The 18374-nt window shown below is 39.4% G+C and overlaps 1 protein-coding gene across 1 annotated transcript in view; it reads left to right on the forward strand.

Annotated features, from left to right (window-relative positions):
* Ap3b1 (adaptor related protein complex 3 subunit beta 1) overlaps positions 1-18374 on the forward strand; it is a 210467-nt gene that overhangs the window by 86788 nt on the left and 105305 nt on the right. Inside the window, exons 9-14 of the mRNA XM_031360065.1 lie at positions 2881-2978; positions 4682-4736; positions 4826-4897; positions 7016-7078; positions 9680-9812; positions 13687-13796. Coding sequence (XP_031215925.1) covers positions 2881-2978; positions 4682-4736; positions 4826-4897; positions 7016-7078; positions 9680-9812; positions 13687-13796 — 531 coding nt within the window. The remainder of the gene's footprint in view (positions 1-2880; positions 2979-4681; positions 4737-4825; positions 4898-7015; positions 7079-9679; positions 9813-13686; positions 13797-18374) is intronic.

Consider the following 18374-nt stretch of genomic DNA (forward strand, 5'->3'; position numbering starts at 1 on the left):
TCTCTGTATAGCTCTGGCTGTCCTGGGACTCACTCTGTAGACCAGGCTGACCTCGAACTCAAAAACCCGCCTGCCTCTGCCTCCCAAGTGCTGGGATTAAAGGCATGCGCCACCACTGCCTGGCTAATTTTATGTACATGAATGTTTTGTGTGTGTTTATGATGCATGTCTGCACACCCACAGAGGTTAGAGGAGGGTGTTGCATGCCCAGAAACTGGAGTTGTAGATGGCTGTCCTCTGAAAGAATAGTACGTGCACGTAGCCACTGAGCCATGGCTCCAGCCCAGCCCCTGACCACTGCCTCGGACTGTCATTGAACTTACTCTTTTGTACCCTGTATTTACTGCTGGCAGTTATAGTTAAGAGCTTGAAGATTGAAATTAAACATTTCCCCAGATCTGTTTCAATTAAGAAAATAGTGACTTGTTCTCTTTACTTAGGAAAACTTCAAATATGAGGAATTACACTGGCTTACCTCTTTTCTGTACGTTTTTAAGAATTTGACCATTAGAAGTTTATATATCTTAGCAGTTCGCAGGTTTATAAAATCTTACTGGTAATGCCATTTCCAAATCATCATTCAAAAGCCCAGTCATAGTAAAACATGAATTGGTTGATAGCATTAAGTATCCACTGATGGTTTAGTATGCCCTAGTCTGCTTCGTAGCTGTTGCTTGCTGTCGCCTGTTTACTCATTGTCAGCTTCATTTCATCTAGGAAGTTGGTTTTGTGATTCAGATGCTTGCTAACAATGGCAGGGTTGAATCTTAGGGTACTTTGTTATTTCTTTGCATATTTGGGGTCTGTGTTTACTTGCTAGTGCATAAAATAGGCTGCCATGGTTTTGAGCACATTGCTTACCTTGCTTTGTATACATTTAAGTGAGACCTGACTTCTTGAAGGATTATGAAAGATTAAAACAAACAGTCCCCTTATTCTTGCCAGGTGTACTGCCTCATACCTTTAATTCCAGCACTTAGGAAGTGGAGGCAGGTGGATCTGTGCTGTACTAAAGAGTTTCAGGCCCATTGAGACTCAGATCCTGTCTCAAAACAAACAAACAAACAAAACAAACAAAAAAGCAAGCTAAAACTTGTTCTTATATTTTAAAGGTGATTGTGGGAATTTGTTTCAGAAAGCTGATGGGCCACTGTTGTGACTGTTTTGGAGTCAGAAGCAGGAGTAGACAGCTCTGTGCCTGCAGCCACTAGCAGTCTGGGACAACAGTGACATGCATGGTTCAGAAGAATGTGTGGTATAGGATGCATTCATTTTGATCATGGGCTATTGGACCAAAGCCTGCGTGTTGAGTCTGGGTTTTGGAGTTGTCAGAGTTTCCCTAGTGGCTTTTTGCATATTAGCTTTCAGGTTTCAGATGTGGTGTTGAAGAAATCATAAATTATGTTGTTGGTGGTTTTTTTTAATGGGGCAAAAGGAATGTCATTTTATTCTTTTGGATTTGGGAGTAGTGTGACTAATATATTCAAAAGATGACATACCAAGTGATACACATAGAAAATACAGCTTCTATTCTTGCATATGGGTTTAGATGTTTTGTATATGGAACAGATGAGGAAATGAAGTACTGTTCTAGAATTCCCAGGTTCTGTTTGAAGGCCATAAAGCCAACTTAATTATTATTTTTTTTATGTATTATAAAGAATAGTACATTTAGGACCCCTAAACTGTTTTTTGTTTTTTTTTTTAAAGCGGTGATTTTTAGCTTATGAAGAATATCCTTATCTCAACCACCTTGAGGTGTGGTATGCTATCTAGGCATGCCTGAAACTCTTACTTAGCTATTTGAACTTGGTGGACTGTATAGAAGTTACTTTGTATTTGTCTTCTGGGCTGTTTTTGTTGTTTTTGATGCTGTGTCTTTGCTGAGACATACTGAATTGGATACTTGGTACTGAGGAGTCTGTGAACCTAAATGTTGAAGCATGTTTTGAAAAAAGCACAGAATTGCTTTATTTTGAGAAAAAGTTCTGTTACCCTTGCCCTGGCTCTGGCCTATTTTAAGACTGGTTTTAAAGCTGTGCATCTTAAAAAGTCAGAGCCCTGCAAAGGCCTTGTTCTTGCTTCATTGTAAATCAGTTCCCTTTATTTCAGACAGCTTGTCGCTCCTCACAGTGTCTGTGTAGCTTAGAGGTCATGCTTGCCCTTTAGAACTTCTGTGTGTCTGAGCAGCAGCACCCAGATGGACAGCACCCAGATTGACTGCGCACAGTTGCTGGCCTGGGGCTGCTGTCACCGTGGGCTGTTGGTGTAATGGCATTTTCTTTTCTCAAGATGTGTTAGTTTCCTGTCACTACAAATTGCCACAGTCTAGATGGGTACGAAGGATAGGCGTTCGTTACATTCCAGGAAACGGGAAGACTGAAGTCAGGTGTAAATAGGCTGAGTCCCTCTCCACCCTCTCTGTGTGGATGCAAGAAGATGTCTCTTTCTCTATCTAAAGGTGCTTGTGCATGGTCCTTGCATTTCTTGGTTTACAGATGAATCACTCACTTTCTGCTCCCTCTCTCCCTTCTTCCCTCTCTCCTTCCTTCCTTCTCTCCTTCCATCCTCCTTCCCTCCTTCCCCCTCTCTCTTTCCTTTTCTCTCCCTCTCTCTCTCTTCTCTCTCTCTCTTCCTTCCTTCCATCTTTCCTTCCTAGGACACTCACACCATTCTCCTTCTGCGATCATCTGCTAACATCCTTAATGGCAATGACACTAGGTAGCATTCTGCTCTCAAATGCAAGCACTTTCTCAAGATAGGAAGTACTTTGGAGAAAACGACTTTGCCCCACTACAAAGACTACAGTGTGAGAGAGAAAGAGCATGCCTTAGCATGCTGCTTAGATGTTCACCGTGCCTCTTGTGACCCTTCTTCCAGGTGGTTATGGCTGTCGCTCAGCTGTATTGGCACATCTCACCCAAGTCGGAGGCTGGTGTCATTTCTAAATCGCTGGTGCGCTTACTTCGCAGCAATAGGTAGGTCATGGTTCGCCTGTGCTTCTCCTGTGTTCTCAGAGGTGGGGTTGACACAACGTAATCCATCTCCCAGACAGGGTTATATAGTTGACTATTTCATAAGTAAGATCTCATACTTAATGGGTTATTATAAAATGATCACAATGAAAAAAAAATAAAAGAAGTTTTTAGCTTCAAGCCCAGAGATTAAAGTATGTTGCAACAGAGAGCATGACAGTCTTGCTGTTTTGAAGTTTTAGTTATTCTGGAATCACTGAAAACCTGACTGATGTGTCCTTAACTTGATGTGCTCAGTGTGTTAGAGCTGACCATGGAGTAGTGCAGAGACTCCGTGATGTCATCTGTGCAGAGCCCTGCTTCATTCAGAATTGGAATGTTCAACCACTAGTTTCTTCTGTTTTAAAAAGATACACACACACACACACACACACACACACACACACACACACACATATTTGATTTTCTGTGGTGGTGCGTGCGTGTGGGTGTGGGTGGTTTATGTACACGTGTTTGTCTCTGGGAATATGGAGGCCAGAGGAGGATAACTGGCATTCTGCTGTGATGTTATGCTAGACTCCCTTGAGACAAAGGTCTCTTACTGTACTTGGTACTGCTGGTAGCCAGCCCCGGGGAGCATTGGAGTTTAAGGCTCACTCAGCTTTTTACACAGGTGCTGGGGATTTGAACTTGGGTCTTCATGTATGCACAGTAAGCCCTCCTAACTGCTAACCCGTCTTATTAATCCCCAAGAGTAGCTACTAGGAATAACTACTTCCTTTAAAAAACCCTGTTTCATGTTTGGATAGGTAGATGTGGCCACCTTTTAAAAATGTCCTCCTTATAATTCAGTAGTTTAGATCAGCAATTTGAAAAAACTTAGAGTTGCCACAATGAGTTGTTTCAACTTTAGCGTTAGATCTTTATCATTGTTCTGCTGGTCAGTGTACCCTAGACATCTTATAGTTCTAGCTGCTTGGCTAACTTGTTTTTTCTCACTGAGTGCTTACTTGCACCAGCTGGGGTGGGAAGGCTCGTGCTTATCTTTGTCCCTAACTCCTTGGTCCACAATCTGAGCCTTTGGTCGTCTGCTGCTGTTTGAGGAACAAATCAGAAGCAGTTTCATTAGTGCCACACTCCTTTAGTTTGTCTCTGACCATTCTTTGTTAGCAGTATTTCTCCTCAGTGGGGAGTTCAGGTGGTACTAGAAAGATCTGGAATGATTCTTCGATATGAGGGCCATACAGATTAATGTGAACCTAGTATCAGATTCATCCTTTCTTAGATATTAGGACTCAGGGATAACATGGCTGATTTTAACCAGGCCTTCATTCTGATATACGACTGAATGGCACTCTTAGCCTTCTGATAAGAATTTAGTTCGCACTGTGATTACATTTCCCACACTGATCTGAAGAATACCCTTTTCCCTTCATGTGCGCAGTTCATCAGTATTGATCTTGTATTTTGAGATACAATATTATAAAGTTAGTTGTAACTTTATCTCATGGTATACCACACACACAGTATTCCTTTAGTATTTTAGAGTAAAAATGCATTGGAAAGAAGATACAGATACCTCATGTTTACTAAAAACTTTGAGTACTGTCTTTAAGAATTTTCTTTACACTGAGTTTTCATACACATTTCTTTTTAACTGTATTGTTTCATTGGATATATGTACTGAAATTTCTTTTAACTTCTAGGGAGGTGCAGTATATTGTATTACAAAATATTGCAACTATGTCAATTCAGAGAAAGGTATGTATATTGGGAGCATTTAACTCAAGGAAGCAAACGAGCACTCTGATGTGGTAAATGTACTTACACATTTATTTTTGTTCACCTAGGGTATGTTTGAACCTTACCTGAAGAGTTTCTATGTCAGATCCACTGATCCAACTATGATCAAGACACTGAAGGTCCGTATGCTTCATACAGGTTCCATAGTACCTTTGTACTTGAACAGCTATTGGAGTAGCTTCTAGCATCTGTAAACTATGGTCTTTATGTGACTTAGGGATCAAGTTACATCCTTGTTTTTACACTTTACCAACTGAGCTATTTCCCTAGCTCCATGAGTTGGAGTCTCTTCTTGGAATTTGTTCTTTATACTTTGTATCCTGTATTATGATGTGTTGGTTATAGTACAACTTTCAGATGTGTTAAGTTACCTATATCTCAGATAATTTAACATGCTGAAAGAGACAGGCATATACATTTAGGCTTTGTGCTTTAAATGGACAGTGGAGATTTGAATTAAGTCCTATAATAAAAAAAGTAGGGTTGATTCTATGAGATTTGTGAAAAATGATATATGGAAGGATTTAAAATAACTTTTTGTAAGTGTTTTTGTGGTTGGCAGGGTGTGTGGGTGTTTTGAAGGGATGGGAATAGACTAAACAGTTTGCCACCACTGATTATGAAAGCCCTCTTGTGTAAGTGCAGGGAGGACTCCAGAACGGGATGCTGAGGCAGTGTGGCATTTACCCAGGCAGTGGAACAGTTCTCTACACTGTGTGCTATCTATGTAAGAGACGTTACTAACAAATGGAGAAAGACAAGGCACTCTTTAAATATTGAGACAGTGTCATTCACATGGAAACTATGTTTATTCTTAAGAAAGTCGCTGAAACACGATGATATTTTTAACATAACAAACAAACTTGTACTTTATAATAATGAAACATTTCAGGTTATTAATGTTAGCTAAAGGACCAGGTAATTTTCAATCAAGGGAGTCACTAATTGTTGTCTGTATTTGATATCGAGTTGAATCTTTACACTTACATACTGATGAGTGAAACATAAACATATAAAACATTTGTGTGGAAGCAGAACTATGATGCTAATTTCCTGATTGGCCTCTGGGCAGCAGTATTTGGGATCTCCCAGGCCTGTGGGCAGCAGTATTTGGGGATAGTTTTGCATCAGTTTGTCAGTTCTATCCTATGTATTTTAGTGAAAAACAGTTCTGTGTAATATATTGATATGTGAGATTATTTTTTAAAAGTTGTGTGAACAAGGATTTGTATAATGTTTTTCAGTGGCTGGGTACTTGGCTAGCATGTTCAAAGACCTAGGGTAGTTCCCGATACTGCCAAAAATGAAAAAAGGCTTGAAATTTGAGAAATATTTTAAAATAACTACCCCATGTGGTACTGGAGGTCTGTAATGTCTGGCTTCTAAGGGAGTGTCAGTAAGATCAGGTCATTAGTTACATAGTAAATGAGAAGCCTGCTGGGGATACATGAGACCTTATCTCTCCCCCGCACTCAAAAATTGTGTCTCAATAGTATTATTGATGAATAATAAATAAATAAAATGAATAGTCAAGTCATATTCTTAGAGAATAGGTTCCCAACAGATACAGCAAAATAAGTGAACTGTACGCAGACTATATAAAATATTTTTTCCATGATCTCTGCCCTTTAAGTAGAGTTTTATAGCATTTACTGTTAATGCAGTACTTGATATGAATGCTGATAGGCATCTTGAGTTAGTTTTCTGTTGGTATCAGAATAATTAAATCTTTTCTGTGGGTAAAACAATTTCTAACAACCTCAGTTGGTGTAGACTTAATTTCACATTTCTTACATTTATAAATTCAGGAATAGAGATTAAAATTAGCTAAGCATCTGGGTAGGTAGGAAATAAGGTAGCCAATCAAGAAAATTAATTGGTATCTGGAAAACAGAAGTACTCCATGAAGGACAAATTGTTTTCTAACTTTATTAATAAAAAATATAAGTTGAGCTAACAAATTGTTTAGGTTAATTAGATATAAATTGTAAAATTAAGACAATTAGTGAAGATGTGAGATTTATTTCCTAATTATTTTTTTTAAGAACTATGTAATTATCTAGCCTCTGTAGATTTAAGGAAACAAACTAAGATCACTTCAAGGGTATAGAGCGCCATATGACAGTGATTTTTTTTCTTTTTTAAAAAGACTCAACTTTTAATTAGATATTTAGCCTCTATTAAATTCACCTTTTTGTGTTTTAAAATGTTTACTTTCTCTTTTTTTTCTACTGTAGCTTGAAATTTTGACAAATTTGGCAAATGAAGCCAACATATCAACTCTTCTTCGAGAATTTCAGGTTTGTATACAATGGTAATTATAATTTCTAAAATATGTGCAATCTTAAGTTAAATATGCCTCCTACTCAATCTAGAAATACACAGTTGCACAAATAAAAGAGATTTAGGAAAAGATCAGCAGCTAGGAAGTTTTTCTGTTCTTGAGAATAAACATTAACTACAAATAGAGACTTAAAATAAACAGAACTGCCTTGTATTTCTTTTTCTGTTTCCAAAGCACTGGAAAGACTGGCCTATTGTTTTGTTCACAATTCTGTTTCTCTCCACATTGCCCAGTCAGCTGTCCTTTCTGTGTCTGTGAAAGCATCATTTGCTACCTGCTCGCCCTGTTTGGGTGACTGTCTCTGTTTTAGCTTCTGCCCCTTTAACTTAAGCTATACTGTTGGATCACTTAACAGTTGTGTGGGAAGTGGTGACTTCCCCTTCTGCTGGGGAAGGTGCTTGCCATCGAGCCTGCCATCTGGCGTTCAGTCTCCGGGACCCGTTTTGTGGGAGGAGAGAACCGACTTGGATTAGATTATTTCAGTGGCTTTCTGGACTTTATGATGGGAGGCTCAACTGTGAAGCCATTGTGGGAAAGCACCGCAGCAGAAGCCACGCCCTGTACAGCAACCCCGGAGTTCCTGTTAGTTTTCAACATTCATAAATGTAATGAGTGCTGCTGCTGTGGTTCTTCTATCAGCCCACACGGGATTTCTTCTTACCTGTATATGGATGTCATGTTTTCTTTTAATCAGTGGTTCTCAACCCTTTTAATGCTGCAACCCTTTAATACAGTTCCTCATGTTGTGGTGACCCCGATCATAAAATTATTTTTGTTGATACTTCATGAATCCTGCTGCTGTATGAATCATAACGTAAATACATTGAGAACCACTGTTTTTAATCATGCATGTGCACACCCACACGCACACACACACCCACGCACGCACACATTCTTACATTGTTTGGGACTATTAGAATATTACTGCATGCCCACAATTGCTTTGTTCTCACCTGGGTTCCTAAATTTCTATCCTGTTTATATTTTTTCTAGAAATAGTCATGATAAAATTAGAATATTGTGAAGCCATCTCTTTGTGGGCATGCCAGAACATTGGGCTTCTCAGCTGTGCTCTTATGCCAGAGATTGCTGTTGTGGTTTCCACTAACTTTATGTCACTCATATAATCTGATTCACCCTGTCGCTCGTTCCTGCGTCACCTCTCCCTTATCTCGTGTAATCTTGTGTCTAGTACCCGAGGACAGCAGGGGCAGGCCTTTGTGTTCTCTGGCTTGGTCTGTGAGCCTCTGCAGGTTTTGTTCATCTGCTTATTTACTGGAAGTGTACTGTATAAGAACTTCTCAGCAGAACGTTTGAAGCCGTCCTTCGTGCTTTAATTTTTAGCACTGTCTAATTTAGGTGATTTTTTTTCTGTTTATGTATTTTCTTTGTACTTATTTATAATTTGTTTATAATAACTTTGTGAATAAAATAGGTTTCCTGAATAATTCAGATGCATTCTTTTTTATTTATAGCAATTAAATTAACCTATTTAGGAGCAATTTTTAGTCCACTTTGGTTTTTCTTTTCATAGAACTAGAAAGCGCTGCTGTTTCTTCAACATTTTGCCATCTCCTTGAGACTTTGCATTAAATTCCTATATTGTTTACATATCTTTTGGTTTTTCTTTGATTTCTTATTTAGATAACTGTTTTAATGCATATTTTTCATAGATAGCCATAGAGTTAATTTTGTATTGCATACTTAGAATTTTTTTGTTGTTGTTTTCTTTGAGACAGGATTTCTTTGTGTAGCCCTGGCTGTCCTGGAACTCACTCTGAAGGCCAGGCTGGCCTCGAACTCAGAAATCCACCTGCCTCTGCCCCCCAAGTGCTGGGATTAAAGGCGTGTGCCACTGCCCGGCCATACTTAGAATTTTTAAAAACTATAAAAGCTTTGGTTTTAAATTAGGAAAGTTGTAACAAAAGTCACAAAATATGTAAGGTTGTCAGGAAAGACCTTTTGACTTCTTTGTAAATCAATTTATTTTAAGTTTATATTAATATGTATGCACACTGTGTATTTAAGGAACCTGTTTGTGCTTGTAGCCTGAGTGAGATAGAACTCACGTGGCTGTTGGACCCTCACAGCCTCACAGACACTCCTAAACCCTCCCCGTGCCAGGTTGTTCATCACTAGCCTATTGTTCCTTCTTTTCTTTTCTCTGAACTTTAGGTTTAGTGTCTGGAATGGTGGCCCCTTCTCTCTGTGGGCTCACAGCCACTGCTGGGTAAATGAACTGAAATCTTCCCAAAGCATGTTCTCAGCATTGTTCACCCTGGCTCTTGAGCTAATTGGTGTTTTTGGGTGATGCTCAACACTGTCTGTTTTGGAGCCTTGAGCTACTCGCTGCAGTGAATGACCCTGGCTTGAAAATGTCCCTTTGCTAAAGGGACTTTAAGTTAAAAGAGGTGAAAGACGTTAAGCAATTATTTGGGCCCCCATTGGGCTTAAGAGAAGATTGTATTTTGAAATTATTTGTCTTGACAAAGCTCTCAAAAATGGGCTTTGATTCACTTGATAGCACCAATATTGAAACTAATCAAACTGTTTTTAGACCTACGTGAGAAGCCAGGACAAACAGTTCGCAGCAGCCACTATTCAGACCATAGGCAGATGTGCGACCAGCATTAGTGAGGTCACCGACACATGCCTTAATGGCCTGGTCTGCCTGCTGTCCAACAGGGATGGTAAGTTCATAAGTTCATTTTATTTTTATATAATTTATAATTGGATATTCCCAGTAAGTCCTGTAGCTATAATCTTTTATATTATCTTTTGGAGTTGTTCTATATATCAGTATTCTCACAGTAAGTAGCAACTTTATTTTTGATTTGCAGGAAAATTTATTTCAAAAAATAAATTATATAATTAAGACAATTTATCTTACTCATTCACTAACCATTGTGTTATATCCTTTCTGCGAAGGTTCTCTGTGAGTGTTTCTTACTGTTATGCATAGAAGTCATGTATAATGTTGGTTTGCCTGCAGAGGGTGCTAGAAGCAGGCAAATGACATTACAAGTTGGAGCAGTGGCTGGACCTTTTAGCCTTCCAGAAATTTACCCAGTGCCTTCACACTGAAGACGATCTAGACTTAGCCATCATTGTGCCACAGGTACAATGTATACCCTAATTATTTAAGTGTTTTCAGAAACTGGGTAGCAAAATTTATAGTGTAAATGTTACCCTGTTCTGTACTGAAGTGCCAGCTGTCTCTGTGGTCATGGTTTGCAAATAAGATGAACCATTTAAAGAAAAACAAGTTAACTTCTCACATTTAGCAGATTGTATTATAGTTATACAGTGGATTAAAATGCATGTTTTCTGTGAAAATGCAAAAGCTTTATAAAATTGTCAAAATTAATTATGATTTTTTTAATATAAACTACATTATGTGTAGTACAGATATACATGAGAAAGCACCCATGAAGTCAAAACTTTTTTTTTTTTTAAGATTTTCAAGACAGGGTTTCTCTGTGTAGCCCTGGCTGTCCTGGAACTCACTGTGTAGACCAGGCTGGCTTGAACTCAGAAATCTACCTGCCTCTGCCTCCCAAGTGCTGGGATTAAAGGTATGTGCCACCACTGCCCATGTGAAGTCAAACTTAACAAAAATTGATTATATTTTATATTTTACTTGAAGAATTAACTTTTTACTACAATGATTCCTTCATCTGTAGAACACCATAGATCCTCATATGTAGGTATTTCTAGAAATTACTGTGCTGTGGTAAGTTCTGCCAATAGGAAGCCCGTGATAAACTGAAACCAAGCAAACAGTAAAATAAAATTAATTCCTAAACAATCACTGATCTGTGTGTACATGTGAGCATGCATGAAATCACAGTTTCACCTACAGATCTTTGATTGCTAGAATATTTACCTATGTGGATATTAAAACTCAAATAAATCCCACCAAATTAACAAGGAGATAAATTTCTAAAATATTTGCTTGTGTGGGTAAATAAGAAAGGATAGCATGATGTCTGATTCACTTAGAGCAGTAACATCTTTTGTCTCTGTTTCTGAGTCATAGTTTCAAATATGACTTCATTTTCATGTACCTTTGATAATGACTTTCTATAGGTTGCATAGGATTTGGTAGTGTAATGGTTGATTTAAGATCTCTTTGTATAAAAAAAGCTATCAGAGATTAGTGAGAACACTGACAGTCTTTTTAAATGCAAAGCATAGCACAAATGTCTGCCCACCTATTTTTTGGTCCTTTTTTTCTGAGGAGAAATATTTATATTAATTTTAAAATAATTATTTCTGCCACATACTGCTTATTTTTTAAAAGTTTATTTTCTTTGATTTCAAAGAATCTTTCAAAGCAGACTTGAGGCTTGCCATAAAATAGCCCATTATCAGTGTGAAAGATTAATTTGAAAAACAGATTTCTTAAGGTTCTTCAGTTTGAGTAATTCACATTTCAATTGACTTAGGATAATTTAATTGCCTGTGGTAGTTTATTTTAGGTAACGTATTAACGGAATTTGTTTGTCTGAATAACCTTATTGGCCCCTACTATACAGTAAAGGAATTAGATAGAGGATTAGTTTTCAATTTTGTTTAGTTTTTTATAAGTCAGTAAGCATTTAGTGAGAATTTGAATCTGTAGAGATATTTAATAAATGTTTAGTAGATTAATAAGATATTCATTTAGCTTATGAACGTCTGTGCCTTTATGGCACTCAGTCTGATGGAAGCACCAGTAAGATAAAATAAATATGTTTTAATTTTCCTTATCTACTCCTCTTTCTCTATTGCTGGTAATTTGTGTCTATGTAGAACCAGACTGCATGCTTGGACATTAATGCTCGCTTGAGTCATTAGCCAGCCTCCCTCTACTGATGCTGATCTGTGAGATGAGAGGAACAGTAGACAGTAGGAGGTATAGTGTGATTATGTTTTGTTGAGGACAGGAGGGAAACTTGAAAAGGCTAGAACATAAGTAACAATTGCTGATAGTTACAGAATATTATAAGAGCTCAAAGGGGACGGACTCCTGGACAAAATCATACAGTTCTACTCTGCTTCCTCATTCATCTTTAAAGTCTTAAGATAAAAGTGAAAATATTTTTTTTTGTAAGCTAAAGCCTTCATATTAAATATTAATTCCCTAATATATATGCATGAATATATTTACTCATAAATAGGTATAATAAATTTTATTTATATTCTTAAGGGATAATGTATTTATCAGTACAAATTGTGATATTTTGTGTAGTATTAAACCTTTGAAGTACATGGTAGGGGATTGTCTTAATTATTTTAAGGTCAAAGTTTACATAAAGACAGGATGTACTCTTTTGGGGGGCATTAATAATAAAGTAGACTGCCTGGGGAGATTCCTCAGTTGGTAAGTATACAAGCAGGAGAATATGACTTCAGAGCCCATCTCCCATAAAGGCAGGGCAAGATGGCATATGTCTGTACTCCAGTGTGGGAGGTGATGTTGGAAGGATCCCCGAGGCTTGCTGGCTAGACAGTGCTGGGTCAACGAGTTCACTATGAGACCCTATCTCAAAATTGTGGAAAGTGACCAAGAAATACACGCCGCCTTGGCTTCTGCCCTCTTCAAGTGTGCACAAATGCATGTATAGCATATCTACAGACAGTCACAGTTCTACATCAACACATATGCACACAAAAATAATAGCTCGTGTAACAATTACTCCATAAGGTTCGATGCTCGGTTACTATGATGCCGTGTCCTTGCTGGAGATACGACTCCAGGAGACGAGACTGCTGCAACAACTCCTTATGAAAACTCGATATCCAAACCCCAGCTTTTGAATTGGCTTCTTACTCACTTACAGAGTAATTGTATTGAATAAAGTCCCTTTGAGAAACAGGTGGCACACTTGAAAGGGGTAATTAAAGAGAATTTCTGAAAGCTATGAACAAGGTATGAGCAGGATTAGAACAAAGGATAAGATAGCCTCTGACCCCTGTTGGCTATGAGAGCCAGCCACAATGCAGCCTGGGCCATGCGTCTGCATGCAGAGCCGTCTCTGAGGGTGCTAAGTTGGGTGAGTAGGTAGATGGGTTTACAGCACATGTGGAGGCAGTAGGTTCATGGTGGCACTGAGATCAATGATGCTTCTCTGGTGATTCCATTCCTGCTCCTCCTAGTTGTTGCTGTTGATGTTTCTGGATGCATCACTTTAGCAGGGTTTGGTGTGGTTGTCATCTTCTTTTCTCCCCTACTTAGTATAGAATAGGGGAAAATGTTTAGATGGCAGGTGTTTGATTATATAAAAGCTCTGGCTAAAGGGCAAAAGTCCTATCCACCATAGAACATAATGTAACTTTTGTTGCAGAGGTGAGAGGTATCTAGAAGCTAAGAGAGAGCTGCAGAGGGCAGAGGTTAAAGTGAATTTGCATAAGACACATTCACTACAAACACTGAAGAATGAAGAATATGCTTGTGATGTAGGTTTTCATGTGTTTAAGCATCGAGGAGTTTTGCTCATCGAAACTTGAATTTTACCAGACAGATTGCAATGGAATTGATTGTATGTATTTAATATGGTAATCTCTTTCTTTGTCTTTCAGAAATAGTTGTTGCTGAAAGTGTGGTTGTTATAAAGAAATTGTTGCAAATGCAGCCTGCACAGCATGGTGAAATTATTAAACACATGGCCAAGCTCTTGGACAGCATCACTGTGAGTATCCGTGGGCTCTGCTCTACTCAGTACAGTGTACTTTCCCAAAGTGTAGTGCTTACGAGAGACTTGGTGCCTGGTTTAAATTCTGACTTTAGATTTGGTTCTTGTTAAGGCTGAATTACACACCTGAAAGAGGGAAGAGTGAGCCCTGCACTTGGCTGGGCATAGGTGGCACTGTCTTGGTGGGATTTAGATGCAGACAGATATTAAATTAGTACACGCATATGCCTGAGTTTGTATGTCATGTGTGAATCTCTGATGTGCATAGCAACATGATTTCCCAGTGCTGTCCCTTGAGCCACCCTAGAAATGATAATGCCCTTGTCAGTAAGCACACCAAGTGCCTGAGGTCCTCCGTTACTATTGAGATGTACTTTAATGTCAACCAGTTTATGTTTTAAAATGTAGGATTTGGTGTGCTCATGAAGGTGTGCAAATATTTTCATTACTCTTAGATAGTAATTCCATACTTAAAGCCTCAGCCTCCCCTTACTGCCCCTCACCACTACTAACTTACTTCTTGTTTCTACGGGTCTGGATCTGTTTTTTCTTGATGTTTTATATAAACAGACTCATAGTATGTGACCTTGTTTTGGAATTCTTTCACTTAGCATGCTTTCGAGCTTTTTTTTTTTAAATAAAAATAAGTTATTCCATTGATTATATTTTTTGCGTTTGGGAACATGTTCCATGGCTCTGTGTGGAAGTCAGAGGGCAGGCTATGGGAGTCTGTTCCCTCCTTCTACCATGTGGCTCTGGGATAGAGCCTCCTCCTCAGGCTCGTCAGTGAGTGCGTTTGTCCCTGACCCCTTGCCAGTCCCTTACAGAAAGGGCTGATTTCAGAGTTAGGATAAAGCAATAAAGAACAGTGTGAACTTGGACCATCGTGTCAGGACAAAGAAAAAAACGTACAAATGTATTTTTACAATGATAGAGTCATATTTAAAGAAGGCAAAAGAGAAAACCCCACAAGAGCCCAGCCTGATAGGATAAGGAGCTTCTACTTGAACTTCAGCATCAACGCTAAAGACAGTGGAAGGAAGTTACTTAATGGCTATGTGGTGGTCTCCCCCTCTCTCCTGGAATGCATGCAGGAATGAGCAGTTGAGCAGCTGAATAGGAGATGAGCAGGAGCATCCATGCAGTTCCACAGCAGCTAATGACTGATAGGATTAGATGTCAATGTCAGCCACTGAGATGCGGACTCGTGGGAGACACACTACACACTAGTCCTGAAAACTTGAGGAGTGTCGGAGTATTTGCATAGCCTCAAATCTATCCCTAGAAAATACTTCTCACTCCCAAAGGTTCGAATCTCAACTTACTCTGGCGACCTGGCCTGCGCTGTCTTAACCACATGAGTGAGGAGAGCATGCCATCCTGCAGGATGCACTGAACAATGCTAAGAGCAGCGTCAGGAAGACGCACTGATGCTGAGCCTGTTTTGTAATATGACTGGGCTCTGTCCTCCAGATGTCTGTGTCGTCTACTACCAAGAAAAACTCAGGTGTTGCTTGGTGTGGTGACATTTACCGTTAATCCCAACACTTGGGCGGCATCTCTTGGAGTTCAAGGCCAGTCTGGTATATATAATGAGTTTCAGGCCAGCCAGGGTTATGTAGTGAGACCTGTGTCAGAATACAAAATCAAAGCAAGCAGAAGAACCTCAGGAATTTCTCAGCTTCAGAGAGATGTCAATATAATGATGTGCCACTGCCATGCAACTTGATGTGGGTGTCCACTGTAGAGGACATTTCCATTGACTAGGATGTGATATAGGTCCTAGTGAGAATCATGGCTGAACAGCTGATAAAGACAGAGAACTCCATATGGGAATAGTTTGTAACTACACACAGAGAAGAGTACATGCATTTCCATACATCATTAAGTATAAACAGGAGTTGGTGAATGTCATCCACAATCAAGCTGTAAATCAGAGCTCCTGAAAGGAAGGGAACAGAGTTGAAATTCTGAGTGAGAACTATGATTGAATAATCTTAGAAACACACATGGATTGGGGTGAGACGGAGGCCAGATTGATGGATTTGAAGGTCTAACAGAAGAAAGCGGAGGGAGATGAACTGACTTTGTGTTAAAAAGGCCAAGGAGAGAGAAGAGTATCTTTAGTGGAAACCGCGGGTTTGAATGGGGAGAATTTAAATTGTTTTGTAATTTTATAATGATAGAGAGGTATGCAGCTGTGAGGGGAAAACGGGAACATGGAATTCTTTGTCCCCAAACTACTTGGGCAGAATTTGCTGGTGAACTTGCTCATGCCCATCAGAAGGAAAGAGGCAGCTCTAAGCATGAGATCCTCAGAATGTGCCTGCTTGCCTATCAGGTGTCTGGGGTGAATTGAGGCAAGCCATAGACTTTCTTGGAAGAAAACCTTTGAGACTCAACAATGTCCATGTACCATATTCAGTGATTGCACCAGCATTCTGTGGGACGGAAGTGTTGGCGCTTTAGCCAAGCAAAGGCTTCCAAATAGGTCTAGATAGTGAAGCTTGTTTTGATATTTATTTTTGTCAGAAGTTAGCCATTTGCAATTTAAAAAAAAACCCTAATCAAGTAAAAGATTAAAACATAAGGCAGGGAAAGAGATTTAGCAAATGAGAACAGAAAGTAACATTTGATGTTAATTAGACATTTTTCATGAACAGGAACATTAAAAGTGAAAAAGAGCTAATTCACAAAGGAACTAAGAAACCTAGTTCTGTTTGTGCAAAATTATGACAATAATATAAACATATGGGAGAGGACACCTCTGAATGTGTTGGGAAGTCGGTATGGTAACGCGGGAATGGTCAGGAGAACTCATCAGAATGTGGTGAGGGTGTAGCAGGCAGAAGCCTGAATGAATCACAAAGGGGCGGACTTAGCCCTCACATCTCTCCTTTCTGATCATGAGAGATTCTTGTAAGAACAGAACATCAGCCATGAAGCATCTGTGAAAAAGTGAGCCTTAGAAGCAGAGCCTAAAATCCGACCTCTTTTCCTGATTTGTATTTTGAAATCCAGTGTGATGTCTAAACTCAGCAATTTGAAAAGCCAGCCTTACCCAGAGGACAGTATTGAACAAGTTCACCGAGGACCTAAGAGGCCTGCGAAACCAACAACCTACGTTTGCTACCTCCCTGGGAGAGCATAACAGAACTAAAAGCCAAACCTCTTCCACCCTGGCTACCTCCTCTTTTTTTTTTTTTTTTTTTGCCAGGAGAGATGAAAGGGAATGAGAAAATGCAGCCAGGCTGGTGTACGACCAGGCAGGAGGGAGCCTGCACCCTCCCTGAGTGATTAGGCTCTTATGGAAACAGCAAGAGACAGGAAGCCATTGTGTGCTGTGGAAGCAGAGCAGGGTTAGAGGTGTATATCTCTTCATTGGAGCGAATGAGGCCCATGAAGTCACCCTCCACCATGACGTGTGATCCCTGTGGCGTTAGAGACAGCCCTCCTCCAGGTCACTGCCTCCCCTTTCCCTTCCCAGTGGTCCAGGGGCAATCAGAGGTTCAGGCTCACATTCTAGTGCTGGCACCACCACTGATGAGCAAAGTTTTGCTTTGCCCCGCTCTTGCTCCAGTGTCCTGACATTTCCACTGGATACTGTTTTTGTAGACATCTGAGAAATTAGCTAGTTTTCAAAAGCACTGTGACAGATTGTAGATAGGGACTCTTTAGATGTTTGGTGTGCAGATTTTAAAGAGGAGAGAACATTGATAGATTTTGTCATATTAAGACGGATTTCATTGCTTATTTAGGGAGTAGCAGAGTTGAAATATGAAGACTAATGTTTACATTGTTCTCCTTCTTGAGCTCATCCAGATTGAAGAAATAATGGCTGTAGCAGTCATCTTGTGTGTTCTGGTTATGACCACATTGTCCTCTGGCGTGTCCTTCATTTATAACTGCTTTTCCAGTAAGGTTGCTCCAGAATAACATGCACACTACTTGAGGGTTGCTTTAGCAGGGTTTTGTGTAATATTTCCATGTTACAGGCGTCATGAAAGAACTCTTGGATGTTATTCTGGAAGAACAGCGAGTAAGTCTAAAGTGGTACACCGTGCATACTTGTCCAGATGCCTCACTGGACACGGCTGTGTCATTAGTTTTCTCTCCTTGCACCCTGACACTCATACACAATTCAGTTCTAAATTTTAATGCATGTACAAATGATTGGGACCTGGCTTGCTATTAGTATGCAGCTTGTTTAGATGTCTACTGATTCTGCCTTTGGAAAGTTTAAATAAATAACATTGATAATTTTGTAGATTTACTCTAGATTATTGTCCAGTGCAGTCGGCTGTTGTTGAAACACAATAGCTTTTAAATTGAACTGCAAACAGAGCGATGTGTAAATTCTTTCTAGATGTCTCTTTATAACTGTGGTGGGCAGGAGTCATTTGTTTTTGCAGGCAAGTTAATGGGTTAAAATGGCAGTGGCAAGTACCTTCTCTTAGAGGGCTTGAGAAGTGCACTTAACCACTTGCTCAGGGCATTTAAAGTAAAGAGTCATGCACAGTCACTTACAGTTCAGTTTGCCTTTGAGAATATTGAAAAGCAGGGGTTCGTATAAAG

The sequence above is a fragment of the Mastomys coucha genome, unplaced genomic scaffold (genome assembly GCF_008632895.1).
Source record: "Mastomys coucha isolate ucsf_1 unplaced genomic scaffold, UCSF_Mcou_1 pScaffold8, whole genome shotgun sequence".
NCBI lineage: Eukaryota > Metazoa > Chordata > Mammalia > Rodentia > Muridae > Mastomys > Mastomys coucha.